Genomic DNA, 19,082 nt, shown 5'->3' with positions numbered 1-19,082 from the left:
GACCAAGGCGGTGAGGCCAAAAGTGACCGTCATGTGATAAGTCTGCCTCAGGTGTCATACACTTCGAGTCTATTCCCGAAATGGATGGCTCGTATTCGGCCATGACGATCTTCTATCTTCAAGGCTGTGAAGTACAGCCGTGTCCCAGTCTTCGAATCTGGATCCAATCAACTGTTTCAATAGCATGTCTGAAATGCACAGCCCAGACCCTGAGCATCCCACCTTGTCAGACCAACTAAGGGAGACCCTGAGATGCTTACCATCATTGGCGCGTGGGAGACTCACGCCCAAAGCATCTGACGCCCATCAAGTATAAAGAGCCTATTTTCCGGTTGCCCTCTTGAAATACAATCCTTCGAGCTATGGGTTTCCCGGTATCACACCATCATGGCTTCTAATGCACCCTCATTTCACTCTGATGCGTCCACCGAGTTTGACCCTGGCTCGGTGGACGCTAAGCTACCAAGTGATGATACTATCACCCGTCGCTACAAGATCTCCAATACAGCATGGCGGCACCATTACAACGTAAAACTTGCAGATGATCAACAAATATACAGGGTGCGCGTGTCCGAGTTTCGACCAAAGAAGCCAGACCTCACCTTCCATGCTGGGATGGATGACTCCGGTCCGATCGTGGCAGTCGCCAAGTTCCAACATTTTTCACGAGGTATTCACATTGGCCTAGGAGATCCTCAAGCCCCAAGCGAGATGGTGTGGGAGGATCTTACCGGCCAAAGCAAAAGCCACAGCAAATATCGCTGGGAAATGAAGGTCCCCACGAGCACTGGGCCACGGAGGCAGTCTTTCCTGTGGAAGCGGACACATCATGTCGGCCTCGAGGGTCACACTTGGACTCGGCTCAGCAACCGCAACTATAAGTTAGTTGAAGAGCAAAGCGGCAACATTCTGGCGATTTTCATGAGCAATGTGGCTTCGTACAAGGAAAGTGGCATGCTCCAGCTCTACGTGGATCATGGGCAACAATTTGACCTCATGGTCCTTGCGACAGTCCTTTCCTTGTATGAGAAAGCGAGACGACGTCGACAGAACAGCTCTACCACTGGAGCATGAGTTGAATGTGGCTGTGGGGACTGGTCGGTCCCTGTGGGGGATGAAAGGGGCTATCCTGGGTTATCTCTTCAAACACACTCTTCGAGACTCTGTGATCTTTTTTGAGATATCTTCGCTGTGGGAAATCACTACCATCTCATTTTAATGTCCATGAAATTGTAGAGAAATTGTAGCTAGGTGGAAAATCGAATGGACTGTTCACTGGTAAACTTGCGGTTGATGACATAATGTGGTACAAAATGGCTTCTCCAGCGGGGCTTGACAAGAAATGCTTTCCCGACGGCGTGAAACTTGGACTTTTCAGATGAGAGACCGATGCAATACTTAGTCAAGTCTGCACTCACTCAGGCACTCTCACCCTATGACTTATTCTTGAACTCTTCAGGAGTCAGGCGTGGCCAAAGGAAATGGCACTCCGACGCCCTCATCGCAAGTCCCGACACGGCTGCCTCGAATGTAAGCAAAGACGAGTGAAATGCGACGAGTTGCGGCCGGTCTGCTCGAACTGCTCGAAACGCATGTCGTCTTGCAGGTATGACTCTGCGACTTCATTACTCTGGACCAACGATGAGTTGCGGCCTCGCCCTCGGCCGAACAAGTCAGGCTCTGAAGGGCCGCGGGAGTCCGAATCCACCTTTTCAACGACCGCCAATTCGCTCCGCATTCTGGGGAAATTGAACGGCGACGACGAGCCGCAATCAGTCGCGCGTCTCAACCTGAGCGACCTGGAGTTGATGATGCACTGGTGCAACTCAACCTACAAAGCACTTTCCCGGCACGGGAAAACAGATGCTATCTGGCAGGCCCGTGTTCCTGAGGAGGCTTTATCCCACCCCTTTCTCATGCACGGCTTGTTGGCCCTGTCGGCGATCCACTTAGCGCGGACGAGAGATGAAGTCAAGCGCGCGGCCTACGTGAGCGTTGCCGTGGCGCATGAGAACCAGGCTCTGGCCTTCTTCCGCGAGCAGTTGAGCGACATCAACGCATCGAATGCCAAAGCCATGTTCGCTTTTGCTAGCGTTGTCGTGGTCTACACTTTTGGCTTTCTTCACCCCTCACATGCCCCCGGAACGGACGATCCGTGGGCGTGCATCAATGGCATCCTGCAGGTATTTACATTGACGCGCGGCGTACAACAGATTCTGAACGAGGCTACGTCGACGATACGAGATAGTGACTGGGGGGCCCTCTTTCAGCTGGATGACTACGATGATGTGCTTCCCGATGATGAGCGGTCCGCTTTGGACCGACTGCACGAGGTGAACCACGTCTGCAAAGGCCAGGATCCGGCTCATGACTCGATCACCTACGAGCATGCAATTGAGAATCTGGCAGACCTGATGGCGGCGGCTCATCAAGGTGTGACCTCTGTAAGGCAGGCCTGCCGGTGGGCGATTAGGCTCAAGGCCGAATTCGTACAGCTGCTTCAGGAACATCAGCCACTGGCGCTTGTCATTGTGGCCTATTACTGCGCAATCCTTCATCGGCTTCGGGATATATGGTTTGTGGATGATTGGGGTATCAGGGTCCTCAAGGCTATATGGCAGGTTTTGGATGACCAATGGCGACCGTTGCTCGATCTACCCATGGTAGGGACCTTTGGGGATAATTCCCACTGAGCGATCGCCTAGCGAGCAACTTAGCAATTGGCATGAGCGAATCGCCAGAGCCTTGAATATTTAAACCTCTCTTCTACCTCGCAGGGCGTCGTCGAATCTAGTTGGTGTGAGTACTATAGTAGTGATTCTCCAATCGACAAATGGAACCTCACAAGGATCGGTCGAACCACGGGTACACTGTACCCACGGAAGTGCTACTAGATTCCCAATCTTTGGATAGGGACGAATGTGACATTTCTGTCAATAATGGACCTTGATGCCCAGAGAGACGAAACGATCTTCTCCAAAATCAGTTCTTTGCTGCCTATATCTCGGTTACTTCGTTTAGCTCGTATTCATATCCACATTGGGTAATAGCCCTGGTCTACTACTAAAGTACTGTCTATCTATACCTCTACAATTTACTATCCGGCTCTCCATTTTCCAACACATACCTGTACCTCGCTCTCCCGGCATCCATATCTCTCAACGCGACGTTCACCTCTTCCATCGGCCGCTTCTCAATCCAAGGCAACACGTTCTTCTGCGCCGCCAACTCCAGCATGGCCCGGATATCCTCGCGCGAACCGATATTCGACCCGGCCAGCTTGATGCCCTTCTGAATGAACGACCAAGCCGGCAACCGGGGCAGAGGTCTCTCGGGGGCACCCACCTGGACGAACGTGCCCCCGACCCGCAGCAGCCTCAGATACCGCGCCAGCGGCATGTCATCCCCGTCCACCGTACAGATAATCAAGTCCAGGGTCCTCTCGTACTTCTTCGCCCAGCCCTCCTCCTCGCCCGTGGCGATGAACGCATCCGCGCCGAGCCCCTCGACCGCATCCTGCCGCTTGGCCGAGGACCGCGAGATGGCGACCACCCGCTCACAGCCCATGGCCTTCGCAAACAGCACCCCCAGGTGGCCCAGCCCACCGATGCCCACGACGCCGACGCGCTTCCCCGCGCCCGCGCCGTACTTCCTCAGCGGCGTGAAGACGGTCGCCCCCGCGCAGAGCAGCGGCGCCGCATGCGCCGAGGACAACCCCTCGGGGATCCGGAACACGAACTGGGCCGGCCCGCGCCAGGTGCTCGCGAACCCGCCCATGGTCTTGACGGCGGTCTTCTGCTGGAAGGTCGTCGAGTCCCAGAAGCGGTCGTTGTAGGTGCCGGTGATGCGCGGGCAGTAGTTCTCTTGGTTCGTGCTGCAGGCGTCGCAGTCGGCGCGCAGGCACGCCAGGATCTGCGCGCCGACGCCCACGCGGTCGCCGATCTGGAAGGCCGAATATGGCGGCGGGAGGGAGGGCACCGAGGCCCCGAGGCGCGTGATCGTGCCCACGATCTCGTGGCCCACGACGCAGGGGTAGTCGGACGGTCCCCAGCCCGAGCGGAGGGTGTGCACGTCCGTGCCGCAGATCCCGCAGTGGGTGACTTGGATTTCGAGGTCGGTGGGGTCGAAGGGTTTGGCTGTGAAGGTGGTGAAGGTGAGGGGCTCGGTGGGCGAATGCGAGACCCAGCCGTGGAATTGGTCGGGTTGCGGCGGCATCTCGAGAGGGATTGGAGACGCGGGTTTACTTGGGGGAATTGGGGAGGGGGGTTCTGTGCGGAAAATAAAAGAGAATCCAAACACGATGAACAGCACCGCAGTCTTCTTCTTTTGAATTGTTTTAAGAGGAGGGAACGTTCAATCACACACCGCGCAAGGATGAATTGCGGAGATGAAGCGGATTCCCGATGGGGCAAAAGAGCGGAGGGGCCGAGAATGCCTAGGTTCATCCCACCCCCACTCTCTAATGCGACAACTCGACCATCGAGTTTGATATTGCAAGGCTCACAATATACTCCGTACAGTCTGCGTTCCTAGTCTGTCTTTCTGGGTTGCTATACCAGCAGCATCGCTGACTCAAGAGCCATACAATAATGCTCAGGTCAATATCCTTATGATAGCTGCCGTTCAAATCAATCTCTTCGGATTCAATTTGAAATGAAGACTCTCGCTATCTGTCTCTCGTATTAATCCTGAGCCAGGAACTCCAGTACTAAGCTCAGAACCAACGTGGTAGACTATCTACAGTTTGGAAGTGGTCAAAATATGAATCCAAGGGTATAACAACCGATCCTACCACCTTCTCTTCAAACCCCTCTCTCCTTACACCATTTCTCCACCTCCTTGGCCAACTTCTCTCTCTGGTCCCTCACCATTTCCATCATCGGCTCGACCTGCTTCATATATGCCTCGGCAGCATACCCGGTTTGACCATCCGGCCCGACAGCCAAATGTCCTTCTTTCTGCGGCGCAAGGTAAGTATCATAGATCGAGATCATCAGGTCCATCACCGCGGATAACTGGTTGGGAAGCCACTACATATCGACCCAGAAGCGTGTTTAGTATCTATCTCATGGGGCGAAAGACTGCCCTCAAGGGTGAGAAGAATAACTTACCGTGACGATAGGACTACCACCGGTAGCGGTAGGGTGTGGGGTGCGGCGGATGATATACTCTCGGGCAAAAAGCCAGTGTCTCCATCGGAAGCTCCGAACGTGGTTCAGAGTTTTAAGGAAGAGGATTGCGGTTTCGGTGTCCTGGACGGCGAAGTTGCGAGTGCCGACTTCTTCGGATTTGGAATTCATGTAAGCGAGAAATTCACGGTGGGGTAGGGGGCGGTAGGCACGGAACTCGTGCAGGATCTTGGTGAGCGGGGTGGAGGGCATGGGGATCTGGCAGAGGTGGTCGAGGAGAGGGATCTGTTTGTTGTGGATGGTCAGATCGGCGTCTAGAAGGGGTAGTCTTGAGACGAAATCTTACCATGCTGTCGTTCGCACCGCTCTCGCCGCGGAAGAATAGGGGCTGGTTGTCAAGAATTCCGTCGTAGATGACACCGTTCGGGAACATGGATTGCGAGGTGATTCCGAAGATGAAGACACGGAACGAGAGGTAGTCCTGGGGCTTGGAGTTGGCCCACATGTCTAAATGCGGATTGTTAGTGAGGAGGAGTCTTTGAGCAACAGGAGGGAATGGGGAACGCTTGCCTTCCATCGAGGCTTCGATCTTCTCCATGGAAGCTAGAATCTCTCTAAATCCGTCGTTGACCACCGAACGATCACCCTGCTCGACGTTGTCGACCACCTTGAGTGCTCCGCTGATAAGACCATTGGATTCTTTCACCATGTCCACGTGGGTTAAGATAAAGCCGGCTTCGGAGCTCTTGGGGTCCAGACCCTTCTCGAAGGCGCGGACAAGACGCAAGTTTGGATAGTCCAGACCTTTAGAGGGGTCTGCGAGGGTGTAGTTAAATAGTGAGTATGCAGCAGCATAGGACATGAAAGGAGGAATGTTGAGGCTGGCATCAAATTAGTATAGACGGTCGAAGCTCACTAGCTTAAGCGTCGACTCACATCTTGGCGCAATGATACATTGGGCGAGCCACAGATTTGGGCAGAATATCCCGTCCGAGTCCATAACCCTGGTCGGGGTTTTTACACCAGTTCTCCCAGCATGGCTCAAGAAGATACGACGAGGCGAGGAAAGAGTAGTCACGGAATGCAGCGGTGATCATGTAGAGATCCGGTGCACTATCAGGCGTGACCAGCTTATCGATCTCCTCGGTGAGATCAGGAAGCTCGGCCAGAACAGCCGGGCCTAGCTCATATGTCGCAAGGAGACCTGGAGTACCATCCTCCTTAACGACAGGGAGGCGCTCAAGCAGTGACATCAAAGGCTGGAAGATAGATGGGAGCTTGGTGGGAGAGATAAGAAAGGGAAGGAAGCCGGTAGAGGTGGTGATAGTGAAGGGGTCCAAGGACCGAGGAAGGGTGGAAGGATCATCATGGATATGAGGGAAGCGATCCAAGGTACTGTTCGGGAGGGGAACTCTAGATGGAGACATGATGAAGTTATCTATATAAGGGAGTGAATAGAGGTATGATGGGATGCTGCGAGACGGTAAGAGGGTGCGAGAAGATACGAGAGAGTCTAAGGTCTCGAGTAAAAGAATGAAGAGGAGAGAGCAGAAGAGAGAGAAAAGGAAGAAGGAGAAGAATAGGAGGCAGCCAGGTGAATGTGGAATAGGGAACCAAGTAACTGGGCAAGAAGGGAACACAGAAAGTTAAAACCTTGCTCTTTAGATAGTGAACTCAGAGTTCTTGTGCCTGGGAATTGGGTGGGATTGCAGGCGATTCTTATAATGCTTTGAGGCCGGTATCAATTCCGGCCTCGACAGCGCCAGTACGAAACAGGTAGGGAAACTGCGTGGAGACCTTAGTCTCAATCATGATAACAAGGTAGTGCTAGATCTGGGCATCTGGGAAGTATTATATGACAATTTTGTACGAGTCTCTATGCCTATAAACTCTCCCCTGGGTCAATACATCAGTGTAGACGCCTGCTCGACGACTCTATACAAACTCTTGGCAGATCAGGGCACGCAGGGATCACGAGGACGCACTATTCCTTTTCCAGCATTGTATACCAATGTGTTTAGCTATCTATCCTCAGCTGTGGCTGGTGCGGGAGAACTGATACATTGCTACTGACTGTCTCTAGCATATATCTGACTGTATCCTACACAATCTTCGCTCCAATTTGCCGGTTTGAAGGACGTGGTGTCCCAAACTCACAACCACCTACATCATGACCTTAACTATACTTCACCAATTGCCAAGGCTTCAGTCATGGGGTCCTCGCCGCCATTGGTCACATCAGCCGGATTTGGGCAGATTAGCCTTTCGTAGTTGCATGAGGCCGGAATTGAGCCGGCCTCCGTTTGTAGCCGGCCTTCTTTATATCAGCGGCCTATCTTTCAATTCATGGGGCATCTCGGAAGAACCACCAACCCGAGCAAAAATGGTTTCAATTTCTTTCAAGAACTGATAAGGACTAACTTATAGTTCGTGCTTCAACACATCATACATCTACGTAATACATTGTCGTCTCACAAACATTACCACACAGCCACCCATGCTTTCCGTCTGTCGCTTAAGGTCACGGCCCAACGGCCAGGCTGCTCACCACCCACCGCGCCCATATTGATAGTTCTGCTGCTGAGATAGCTTCACGTAGTCGTTCTCATCACTCATTCATGCCCTCCATAGCATTGATGCGATGTGAATCATAATCTAGCAACATGCTAGTTACATAGCAGCGTGAGCTTGCCAATTAGAGTGCCCTCAATTCTACTCATCAGCGTCTGTCTCCGCAAGGATAGGGGTGTATGTTCTTGTCTATTGTACATGGGTATATTTTATAGCCGGGAAGCTGTCATTCTGGTGAGGTTGAAAGCCATGGCTGAGATGTTGGATTAGAGATGATTTCTTCTGTAATTGGCTAAAACATACCAACGCCCGAGCCTTCACGTCACACGCCGTCAACCAGCAGAGGAAGAGTTGCCTCAGAATCCTTGTCCTTGTCCTTGACTTCTTTGCGTTCCGCTCGGTTCGTCTAAGCTTGGTGAGACTTTTTGGAGTTTCCGGTATTCCTCTTCAAGAGCCCTTTGCATCTCGAAGTCAGCCTGTCGTTCCTGTCGAATGCGCTGTTTTTCCATGTCAAGTTCCACCGCCTTGTGCATTGACTAGAGGCCGAGTAATTGAGAAGTTAGCATCTTACTGGGTAAATGGGGGTCAAAGTATTAACGGACCGCCTTCTCTTGTTCCTGTGCCCAATGCACAAAGTAGACAATTCCAGCTGTGCCTAGGCCTGTGGCGGCCAATGTCAATTTGGAAGCCCGAGACATGTCCGCTGGTAATGTATTGAATATTTAAAACTGTCGCAAAAGAAGAAGTGGCGTAACTCCCTATCAAGAGGCTAAGTCAATCATGATCCCAGTCTCGTGTCGGCGATAATCGACGATGGCGGTGTTTCGTGGCAGAATCCCCGACCGCCCACGGGGGTAATGCGTGGCGTCGGGGAGATCGGACGGCGTATCACAAGCTCCACAACTCCACCTTATCAAGATATCGCCTTCAACTCAAGTCGTATCCCTTCAAGCATATTCTCGCGTCCCAGAGGACTTACTTACAACATGGTGAGCGCTAGGAGGCGAGTCCGTTTTTGAAGGAAAGGCGCTAACGCTGTCCCCGATAGTCCGCTCAGAACTCCGCAGGCATTCAGACCCTCCTCGATGTAGGTCATTCCGACTCTGTTCCTACGAAGACATACAATTGACATCAGAATTAAGGCCGAGAGAGAGGCCCAGAAGATTGTCCAGCAAGGTAAAGCTCATCTATGCTACTACCGGATACCATGACTGTATGCTGACGTGTCGCATCTTACAGCTAGAGAATGTACTGTCCCGGCCCCTCACCAATGTTAACGGCTCTCTCATTGACACGTTCCATTCAGACCGTACCAAGCGGATAAGAGACGCAAAGGCTGAAGCCCAGAAGGAGATCGAAGAGTACCGCAAGCAGAAGGAGGACGAATTCAAGAAGTTCGAGGCTGAGGTATTTATGGCATTACAGTGGCTCCTCGATCTAGGGGTAGCTCGCAATCACTGTTCAACAAACGAGCTAACGCTTTCGTGCTTGCTGTAGCACTCGAGCGGGTACAAGAAGGCTGAGGAGGATGCGAACAAAGAGGCAGAAGTCAAGCTCCAGGAGATCAAGGATGCCGGGAACGACAAGGGCAGCAAGGTGGTGGAGGATCTTATCCATGCACTCATCGACGTAAAGCCTGAGGCTTCGGAGAAAATCGTGGTCAAGGCATAGATCTGTTGTTTCCTGCAGCAGCGTGAGGGTTCATCAATTTTGGGTTCTTTATTTCCAGCCTGTGAATATTATTTAGCTGTTTGATCATACAACTGCCAATATGTACGGAGTGCGTCCTTTCTAGATTGTCTGCAGCTAGTGGAGGGGTGGGCAATGTCCTTCAGTAGTGTGGGGATGCCATGCCTGCTTGGTGCATGCGTGAGACCCCTTACCGTTGAGATCCTTTGCTTTCCATCGGACATTTGTCGAGGAAAAGGGGGTATCAAAAAGGATTTATCCCATTATTAAAAACAAGAGGTTGTTACAAGGAGTATTAACAGCTCTAGGGGATTTTCAGTACATGTTAATCACTCAAAATATATCTTGAGGTACAGTGCACGGTATGCTCGGGCATATTCATGCCTCAGGCATAGGAAGACCCGAATAGGCATTTGTTGCGTCATAAGTTCCTCCTCGGCGCGAGGCCACCCGTGATGTTTTGTTTGTATGTATACTTTCGCTTTTCCTCCCAGATCCATTTGCATGGAGAGCACGCAGGGTATAGTACAAAATGAGATCTGCTGTCGCTCAATTGCGCACAGTAAGAAGTCTCTCCCTTTGCCACAAGAGGACTGTCTTCCGGTACAACAATTTGAGGCGCTGTCCCAGCTCACGCGGGTTTCGTTCCTCTACGCATACAGCGTCCGATGTTCTTGATCCACGTTTGGAAGACCTGGGCAAAGTCATCAGAGATGAGTATGCTGCTATCAGAGATCAATATGGTGAGTCGGATGGCATTTAGTAGACCCAATCATGGCAGATCCTTACAGAGTTGTCAGCGTGTGGAAATTGACCTGATATTCACCAGATGCCCCGAAGCACCCTGTCGTGCTTGCGCATGGGCTTCTCGGCTTTGACACGCTTCGCCTTGCCGGCCCTTATCTCCCCGGTGTTCAATACTGGCGTGGGATCGAGGATGCACTATCGATGAAGGGGGTACAGGTCATCACTGCAACAGTACCTCCATCGGCGTCCATTGAAATGCGCGCCGAAGAATTGGCAAAAGACATCGTCGCCGGAGCACGTGGCAAGGAAGTGAATATCATCGCGTAGGCTCTCTACTTTCCAAGATTGATTTTATTTCTTTGATATCAGATCTAATATTGAACAGTCATAGTATGGTAAGCCTGGTCGCCTCAATCACCGTTATCGGAACTCTTTGTTTACATTGCTGTACAGGGGTAGGTAATTTGAATGCATCTAAGCGTCCGTTACGATCACATCCTGATTGACGACGAAGAGGCCTTGATTCACGATATATGATTACACATCTCAGACCAACGGATTTCAAAGTCAAATCCTTGACCACTATAGCCACGCCCCATAGAGGTATGTATGAGATAACAAAGTAATCATCTTACTAACTAGCTTGGCAGGCTCTGCAGTCGCAGACTATGTGCTCAAGCAGATTGGCGGTGTGTTAACTCACTGCCCCGGCAGAAGAAGAAGAAGCCGAAACTCATGACTCACAGATGACCGCTTGGCTCAGTTGTACTATGCGCTTGAGAGACTAGGAATAGATACAGGGGCATTCGCTCAACTGACCCGCGACTACATGCAAAACACCTTCAATCCTACTACTCCAGATGTGGAGGATGTTCGGTAAGTGGTCTGCCCTGTGAGTGGTGTCGCGAGACTGAGTTCTTGCAGGTATTTCTCCTATGGAGCATCGATGCAGCCAAGCTTCTGGTCTGTCTTCCGCCTATCGCATCGCCTCTTACAGCAGGTCGAAGGGTACAATGACGGACTTGTCAGCGTTGCGAGCAGCAAGTGGGGAGGAGAAGGGGGCTACAAGGGCACCCTCGAAGGGGTGAGCCACCTGGACCTGATAAACTGGACCAACCGATTAAAATGGCTGGCCGGTGAAATAACGGGCAACAGGTTAAGGTACGTTGAATGAGTTAGCGATGCGAAGATGGTCTTCTTCTCTCGCTTTGCCTGTTCTTATGCTCCTGTTGGACATCGGCTGATGCTCTGCGTAGATTCAACGCAATTGCGTTTTACCTTGATATTGCAGGTACGACAAAGGGGCCCTGGCGTCACGCCACACCCAGCCTTGTCGAACCATTGCGGAGAGTCTGACTAATGAGATCAATACTCTAGACATGCTTGCGAAGGAGGGTCTCTGATGATGGCGCGGTGCAGTAACCTCTGTCTGAAATCTTGGTGCCTAGAGTGCATTGGGCTAGTTCTTTTTTGTTCTGTGATTTGACAGCATACCTATATTCCCAGCGATACCCCTTGAGGACACTGCTTTAGATTCTAGGTGTGGAATGCGATACTAAGTTGTGACGTGCAGTGCCGTCTATGACAGATTGTAGACTCGTGTTCGATTGGCAGAGAGAAGACCAACAAAGGTGGCGGTGCACCCAGTCGGACTGGGCGGAGTGGCTGAGTCCCACCCACTGCACTCGGCTCGGCGCATCCAGACTCGGGCAGCCAGCCAAGCCAGCCCTGTGAGAACAATTAATTACTTGCTCGTCGACCCCACGGGAGCAGTTCTGCTTCCCCTGGGCTTAACGTCATATCCTGTAACGTTAAGTGACTGTAGTTCTGCCGAACTCCCGTGCTTCTTTTTTCTTCCCCCCCACCACCCCCTCCTCCCCTTTGTCCATTATTATCTCTCCGCCTGCGTGATTTTGATTATCTAGACGTATATGCAGCCAGTTCAACTGGTGCTTGCTCTTGTCTAGACTTTGCATCAATCATAAAAACGGTCTTGGTGAAGAGTGATTGTGCGTCTCAGGTGCCGGCCATCCTCATCCTCATCCGTACATATACGGCTTACGCACGGTTCGCCATGTCCGTAACAATCCACCTGGACCGGCCTCACAAGCACTTCACTAACCTCGACGTTCTCGTTGGGAAAGTGGTGCTCACCCTACCCTCCGAAGCTGCTATAGGAGGGATACAAGTGAAGCTTGAGGGCGAGAGTCGTACACGTCTTGCAGGTCCGCGATATCCGCATCATGAGCAGTCGGACAAAAAGCGGACAGAGATCGAGGTTCACAAGGTGCGTCGCTCCACAGTCTCCCCAACCCCACCATGTAGATCACTCACTGGCAAGGGCCAGGTGGAATGCCCCTCCCTATTCAAGCTGTTACTAAGAACCCTTACAGCTCCTGTATAAGGTTGTTACCGTCTTTCCCACCCCCGAAGTTTTCAACTCGAAGACCCCCGAAAGGGTCTACACGTTCGCCAAAGGGACCTACGAATATCCATTCAAGTTCAAGGTAATTTTGAATTTGGTTTCTCTGCCATGTTCAGCGTAGACTGATTTCGGATCCTAGTTCCCGTTCAACAATGCCTGCAATTTCCAAAATAGCATGCTCACCAACCTCAACATCACCGGCCTCAAGGTGGAGGTGGCGAAGGATACTCATCGCCATGTGAAGAAAACGCTTCCACCGTCTCTCAGTGGGTTTCCCGGAATGGCCGATATCAAGTACTACGTGAAAGCCACGGTCATCCGTCCACAATTCTACAAGGAGAATATCAGAGGGGTATGTTTTCCCTCTTGTCCGCTGTGACCCCTTCTTGTCTCAATTGCATGAGACTAACGGCCGCTGTAAGATCACCAACCTGAATTTTCTACCAATCGAGCCCCCGCGAACAGGGAATCCAAGCGAAGAGACGTACGCCAGACGCCAACATCAATTCTCGGATCTCCCTCCCGTCTCCAAGAAAAAAGGTCTTTTTCAGAAAATGTCAAGCAGTTCTCTCCGAGAAAGCGCCAGCAACGGCCCTCGTGTGTCCGCAGATTTGAGATTACCCAACCCTTCGATACTCACCTGTAATGAACCTATACCGATGCGAATCATTGTCAAGAAATTGTCTGAATCATACGAAACCATCTTCTTGCAGATGTTACAAGTTGAACTAATTTCATATACACACATTCTCGCCCATGACCTCAAGCGGACAGAGAGTGGCACCTGGGTCATGTTGAGCTGCAGCAACATGGCTATACCTCTAGGAAGAGGGGGAGACCCTGCTGAGACCGAATGGACCTTGGATGCTAACATGTGGAACCGCATACCGCTCCCCAGCACTGTAGCTCCGTCATTTGAAACGTGCAATGTCTCCAGAACCTACGAACTTGAAGTTCGTGTGGGTCTCACGCATGGATCAGTCGGAAACATGAAAGTATGTTTGCCTCATCAGTTCTTCATTTCTAGAAACGACTGCTCACTGCTAGTAGCCTCAGCTTATAGTACTTCCGTTGCGCATGCCTGTCAAAGTCTTCTCCGGCATTGCACCTCCACAAGCACTCTTGGAAGCCATAGCTGCAAATGGGAACGTTAAGCCGACTGTGTCCACCTCAACCCGGCCTTCAGGTGACGGTCTGCCTCCACCAATGCCTCCTCGGCCCACCCGGCCACCCGCGCCTAGCAACCCAGAAGATGGCTACGACGATGCACCTCCGAGCTACGAAGACGCGATGGCTGATACTCTCAGCCCAATTGATGGCCCTCGTAGAGAGTATAACCCACCAAGCGCCTCCTCCGAAAGATCGTTTGAATCTGGCGCTGATGCAAGATCTCCAGTTGGAAAGGCACCTGAGGCATCGGCACTGTACGGCAATGAGGGGGCCAATTCCTCTGCGGAAACCCTCGATATGCTGCCTTCAACCCCTCCAGAGTCCCGGTCAGGATCACCCGTCTCTCTTGTTTCCCGCCAGCAAAGCGTACTCAAAATACACAAGGCCATTCCTCTAGAGGAGAGCCCTCCGCAATACCAGGCAACAGCGGACAGTCAACCCCAGACATCTAGCAGCCAGGCCGATCACAGACCATTCCGACCAGAGCACCGCACCATGAATCTGGGAGTACCTAATCGGAAGCCAGTTCCTCGTAGTCCAAATCGGGATGTCTAAGGTCCAGTGTGGCTCTACTCCCAACAAGAGTATCATGCTATCATGTCTCTTCAATCGATCTCGGAGTCATTCTTGACTCTTTGAAAATAACTTTTGAGCTCGCAGGATGAATTCAGTCCACTACGTATCTCTAATACTCAGCGATTACACTCTGTTTGCAGCTTCTTTGGTGCCAAATCTCTGAACGTGCAACCAACACATACTACCTGCTATACATTGGAAGCTATACAATGCGAATACCCCCTATTTTTTACAAGCATAGATATGTATTCTGTATAGAAGACTCAAAAATACAATTCTGTAAGACCAGTGTTGGTAGAGTACTAGTAGCAGTAGTACTGTTTGGTGTTGCGAACCGTGGGTGGCCGACTACGCGGACCAAAGAGGCTTAGCGGGAAACAGAAGCTTTGGCACTGCATCGGTCACCGTTCGGTCTTTCCTTCCCCGTGCTTTTCGTCGGTTTCCGCGCTGCACTCTCAACATCTCATCATGACTGTTTTCTCCTGTCAATAATATGTCCTTCTCTCCTGCGCGTACGGTTCTCTGAGTATTCTTGACTTTGAATGGATAGACGATCCGTGCTCCATCTCGAAGGTGTTAATAGCAATTGAGCTCCTTACCCAAAACTGCTCAACCGAGCAACGCGCTGCGGCAATCATATCGAATCTAATTCATCTCAACCGCCTCAGCAAAGTCCTATACTAATGAGCTGCCCCTGGTCGCATTGATTTGGAAGTAGCAGCGGAATTCTCTAGCATTCCATTATGCGTCTCCACTTAACAATCCAGCGTCACGGCTTGCCCGTGACGCGCATTCTTTGGACGACGTCTCCTCACTCTCTATTCGGTCCCAATGCGTCGAATGGCTCGCCCATGATTCCCGCTGCTGCGTCTGCAATTACTTCGACGCGTTTACCTAATGCGCTATACTCAAATGGTGGATACACGTTTGCACAGCTACTGGAAGATGTGAACGAGGTGATTCCGTTGGAGACGGAATCGGTCCAGTTTGACGAAGAGTGCAGTGGACAGTGGGGTCTTGAAGATTATGTGGTCGAAGTGGGTGGCTCAGAGTGCCTACATTTTATGGAGGTGGACGGCCTATTGCGCGACGGCGATGAGGTCCTGTATGTGCTATCCCATCCATGTTGACCCTCTCATGGTTTCAACTATGTAGCCACTAACCGACGCGTCCTTACATGATAGAATCCGTGCGCTGCAGATTGAAGATCTTCGGGCCAGGCGGCTTTCCGGTCGCCATCAGATCTCCGGAGATGGCAAACACCTCATCGATGGCGTTCCCTTCGGAAAGCCTTTCCTGAAAAGACCTACTTCGTCCAGGCCTGCAATCACGATTCCACCTAGAAAAAAACGACGGACTACAATCGCAGGGTGGGATTACGGGGTACGCTACGATGATGATGCGGATTGGGAACCACCCAAGCGGCTTCTTTCCAACGTGGAAGTCGATGCACTCAGGAACAGTGGTAATTCCGAAGGGGAAAAGGCGGAAGGGCATGGAACTACGTTTCAGGATGACTTCCAGGATTATCATGAACCTGAGGATGATGATGATGGAACAGTCATCCGCCACCCCGTGGACCAGGAATCAGAGAGTGATTCTGACATGTCTGATACCCGAGAGGGCGAACTTGAGGAGGAGTTGAAGGCTCTCGCAGAGGATTCAGAAGCCCCTCCCATCACCAAACCTGAAGACCAGGTCAAGCAACAGACTGAGTCTGCGCCCCGTGCTCTCCGCTCCGGGCCTAGGACGCCCTCGACAACACCGAAAAGAGATGCACCTAAGGTTATTCAAAGTACCTCAACCCCGGCTGACTCACGGACGGATGCTAAGGTGGTTCAATTTGAGGACGAGAAGCCAGCCTTGAAGCCCGAAAGCATACTTGTGAGCAAGGCGAAGTCACCTTCCGTGAGTTCGGCTGGCTCTGTCGCAGACGACAGCGACAGCAGCTCACTCTCGACCGACTCTAGTGGTGTGAGTGACTCCAGCTCGGATCAAGACTCGTCTTCGGAATCAGGTCATTCGCTATCGGACTCAGATGACTCAGATGATTCAAATGAGTCTGATGATTCCGATGATTCCGATGATTCCGATGATTCAGATGATTCAGATGATTCAGATGATGAGTCTACTTCGGAGTCTGATGATTCAAGCGCATCAGAATCGGAAGACGAGGATATTTCCGACTCAGACACTAGCGTTGAGGCCCCCATCAAAAATGCTCCGCCCGGAGCAGGATCGTTGCGGACCAAAAAGAGTAATCAACGTAACAAGATGCGTCGCCGACTGGCAAAGCTCAAAGAACTTGGTGCTTTACCCGCGCAAGCTGATTTCGCGGCCCTGCGGGAATGGGAGGACGTGCATGGGTGCGAGTATTATATCCCCGAAACCAAGCCTGAGCCCAAATCCGAAACCAAATCCGGAGCCAAAGCTGAAGTCAACTCTAAAACCCGAGGCGACAAGAAGGAGCAAGAACGCGCAGAATTCGAAGCAAGACGCCAGAAACTGCTCCAGGATCTGGCAGCTGGCGGCGTCGACGTGTCAGTCACTCCGGAGACGGAGAATGTGCCGCCCCATGATGAGAACAAGCGGAATACACGTTCTGCAAGGGACGTCTCTGTGAATGGTAACACAGACAGCGATTCGTCTAAGAGGCGTACTTTGGATGTTGCTAGCTCTCGGCGAATGCTGTTTGGCTCTCTTGGAGTGAGAGCTCCGCGCAACAAGGAAGACGAAGATGCGACGCGGAGGAAGCTTGCTGCAAACATCACCCATATTCCATCTCGCAAGTCCGTAAGCCAAGACGCAGAGACTGGGCATGAAAGTGACGTGGAGCATAACTGGGAGGAAAGGTTGACCATCAGAGCTACCGAATGTATCTACGACGATATTGAGCTGACGGCGCCACCTTTCCCATTTGAGCAGCGCTGGGATCACGATGCCAGCAACATTATCAGGCAACGCAAAGGCCGGGGCAAGAAGAGGAAGCGGCGCCAACAGCTTCAAGTCTACGACGCGGGGGAGGAAGATTATGGCAATTGGGAGGATAGTTACTTTGACGGAGATGACCAGCTCAATTATGATGACACGGAGCAGCTTAATGGGGAGCACCAAGCAGAATATGAGGCTGAGGAGCCAGCTGAGGATCTGCCTGTCCTGCCCGCTAATCACCTCACCCTTCCAGATCTCTCCGAGGATCACCTACAGCGGGCGTCTGTAATTGCTTTCAAGCAATTGGACCTCTCTAAAGCCACAAACTGGCAGCCCACCGTGTCTGAGTATCGGGTGGCTGAGATACACGATGTTTACGAGGACAATATTCTCAAGATCAGGCTCGCCAAGCGTGACAGAAGACAAATCGCCGATGTCGACCCGGATGAGGTGGGAAACGATAAACCATATTACACCGGATTTGAAATGCCTGGTCTCGAAGATGATGCGGCGGAGGACGATGGCTTCCGCGAGCTTTCCTTTGCCGACTTCATTGAACCCAAGCTTCTCCGAGCTGCGCCCGCTGCAGGAACTGGGGATGCTGAGAAACCCAGCATGTCAGTACATTAATTTCCTTCACTCCTCTGGCGTATTGAAGCGCTCACCCGACCAAGCTCCCACGCAGCAGAGGAGTCCACCACGCCGAAGATCACGACTCCGGCTCGAATTGAGGCCACGGCCGCGCGCGATGGCGACGAAGATGGTCAGCGACCAGCCCCCGCTGCGGGAGATAAGCCGGCTGACTCGGGACCTAATAAGCCTATCCTCCAGGAGATCGTAAACTCCTCGAAGAGTCTTGCAGGCGATTCCAGCCCCGTTCTGTCCCCCCAGTTTCATGGATTCCAGTCCCCACCCCCAACCGGTTGCGCGAAAAAGGCCTCGGGCTCGGCATCCAACCTCATCGCCGACGCCGAACCAATCCCCGATGGCGGTGCTGACCGTCAACCCGACGTGCTTCTGCCTCCTGACAAGAACTCTCCCAATACTCTGGACTCCCCGCAGCGCCCTGACGGCGTCAACCTCGGTCACGCTGCAGATGCGTCTAATGACGATCTCCAGATGATCAGTAGCCCGCTCAGTGTGTTGTCCTTCAATCAGCTGATGAACCGGTATTTCCCAGCCAAGCGGGAGAGGAGTGATACTCCACCTTCCAACCAGCAAGCCCAGGGAGAAGAGACCCGCCCGTCCTCACGTTCGTCGATCAGTAGCATGGTTCCGAACCCGTTTTTTGAGATTGACAGAGCTCGAGAAGAAGGTCAGCAGGAGCTCTCGTCGCAGCCATCGGAAGGCATTGGGGTTACTGCGGGTGATACCACACTAGATCTCCAATCTTTGATGGGATCGTCTTCCACGCCACCGTCAGGCCAACGATCCGTGCAGAAGAATTCGAAGTGGAAGGGCACGGAGGACTCTTCCCTGATTAGTGTTATTCCCGAGAGCATGATTCCACCGGTGGTGCCTCAACCCAACTCCCCAGGAACCCCAGGATCTGAGCCCATTGTGGTGGATTTGACACAGTCCAGTCCCCCGGTGTCGCCCGGGGGCAGTGACAGGGACTTCGGCCGATCGCAGCGGCTGCCGCAAGGACCTGGGTGGGTGCAGAAACACGTACCTCCCACGCAACGCCGTACCCGACAGTCGCTGGCCAGGCTGCGGGGGAAGTCGCGGGAGGGATTAGGCTTGGAGTCGAATCCATCGCGTTGAAGACGGGGAGAGCACGGTAGCGAAGATGTGATGCAAGAGACAAGCAGATGGCCAGAGGGTGGTGCATTCATGCTTGAATG

The 19,082-nt window shown here is 52.3% G+C and overlaps 7 protein-coding genes across 7 annotated transcripts; 5 read left to right on the top strand and 2 right to left on the bottom strand.

Annotated features, from left to right (window-relative positions):
• The first annotated feature begins 131 nt into the window (after window positions 1-131).
• Window positions 132-3,038, top strand: BO66DRAFT_420466 (Zn(II)2Cys6 transcription factor). The gene is made up of 2 exons (XM_025649876.1): window positions 132-1,022; window positions 1,541-3,038. The coding sequence occupies exons 1-2, from the start codon at window positions 388-390 to the stop codon at window positions 2,691-2,693; spliced, it is 1,788 nt and encodes a 595-aa protein (XP_025503937.1). The 5' UTR covers window positions 132-387; the 3' UTR covers window positions 2,694-3,038.
• A 14-nt stretch (window positions 3,039-3,052) lies between these two features.
• On the bottom strand, window positions 3,053-4,329 carry BO66DRAFT_349751 (NAD(P)-dependent alcohol dehydrogenase). Its single transcript, XM_025644694.1, has one exon. It carries the CDS (start codon window positions 4,213-4,215, stop codon window positions 3,088-3,090), a length of 1,128 nt encoding a protein of 375 aa, XP_025503936.1. The 5' UTR covers window positions 4,216-4,329; the 3' UTR covers window positions 3,053-3,087.
• Window positions 4,330-4,637: 308 nt separating this feature from the next.
• On the bottom strand, window positions 4,638-6,800 carry BO66DRAFT_391918 (indoleamine 2,3-dioxygenase family protein). Its single transcript, XM_025647377.1, has 5 exons — window positions 6,066-6,800; window positions 5,700-6,010; window positions 5,476-5,636; window positions 5,112-5,414; window positions 4,638-5,030 (listed from the first exon to the last, which is right to left on the bottom strand). The coding sequence occupies exons 1-5, from the start codon at window positions 6,554-6,556 to the stop codon at window positions 4,803-4,805; spliced, it is 1,494 nt and encodes a 497-aa protein (XP_025503935.1). The 5' UTR covers window positions 6,557-6,800; the 3' UTR covers window positions 4,638-4,802.
• A 1,596-nt stretch (window positions 6,801-8,396) lies between these two features.
• On the top strand, window positions 8,397-9,522 carry BO66DRAFT_420463 (uncharacterized protein; the record flags this gene model as incomplete). The annotated part of the gene is made up of 6 exons (XM_025649875.1): window positions 8,397-8,411; window positions 8,491-8,526; window positions 8,749-8,787; window positions 8,843-8,876; window positions 9,007-9,107; window positions 9,198-9,522. 6 exons carry the CDS (start codon window positions 8,397-8,399, stop codon window positions 9,369-9,371), a joined length of 399 nt encoding a protein of 132 aa, XP_025503934.1. The 3' UTR covers window positions 9,372-9,522.
• A 399-nt stretch (window positions 9,523-9,921) lies between these two features.
• Window positions 9,922-11,539, top strand: BO66DRAFT_323048 (triglyceride lipase; the record flags this gene model as incomplete). The annotated part of the gene is made up of 8 exons (XM_025643790.1): window positions 9,922-10,132; window positions 10,219-10,459; window positions 10,651-10,739; window positions 10,787-10,825; window positions 10,883-11,012; window positions 11,061-11,297; window positions 11,393-11,427; window positions 11,514-11,539. 8 exons carry the CDS (start codon window positions 9,922-9,924, stop codon window positions 11,537-11,539), a joined length of 1,008 nt encoding a protein of 335 aa, XP_025503933.1.
• Window positions 11,540-12,210: 671 nt separating this feature from the next.
• Window positions 12,211-14,286, top strand: BO66DRAFT_322925 (arrestin (or S-antigen), N-terminal domain protein; the record flags this gene model as incomplete). Its single annotated transcript, XM_025643786.1, has 5 exons — window positions 12,211-12,423; window positions 12,530-12,643; window positions 12,701-12,913; window positions 12,984-13,556; window positions 13,612-14,286. 5 exons carry the CDS (start codon window positions 12,211-12,213, stop codon window positions 14,284-14,286), a joined length of 1,788 nt encoding a protein of 595 aa, XP_025503932.1.
• Window positions 14,287-14,812: 526 nt separating this feature from the next.
• Window positions 14,813-19,002, top strand: BO66DRAFT_420460 (uncharacterized protein; the record flags this gene model as incomplete). Its single annotated transcript, XM_025649874.1, has 3 exons — window positions 14,813-15,412; window positions 15,492-17,855; window positions 17,913-19,002. The coding sequence occupies exons 1-3, from the start codon at window positions 15,051-15,053 to the stop codon at window positions 19,000-19,002; spliced, it is 3,816 nt and encodes a 1,271-aa protein (XP_025503931.1). The 5' UTR covers window positions 14,813-15,050.
• Between the last annotated feature and the right edge of the window lie 80 nt (window positions 19,003-19,082).

Source organism: Aspergillus aculeatinus (genome assembly GCF_003184765.1).
Source record: "Aspergillus aculeatinus CBS 121060 unplaced genomic scaffold BO66scaffold_24, whole genome shotgun sequence".
Lineage (NCBI taxonomy): Eukaryota > Fungi > Ascomycota > Eurotiomycetes > Eurotiales > Aspergillaceae > Aspergillus > Aspergillus aculeatinus.
Note: the sequence above shows the minus strand (reverse complement) of the source record. Positions and strands in the feature narration are given on the sequence as shown.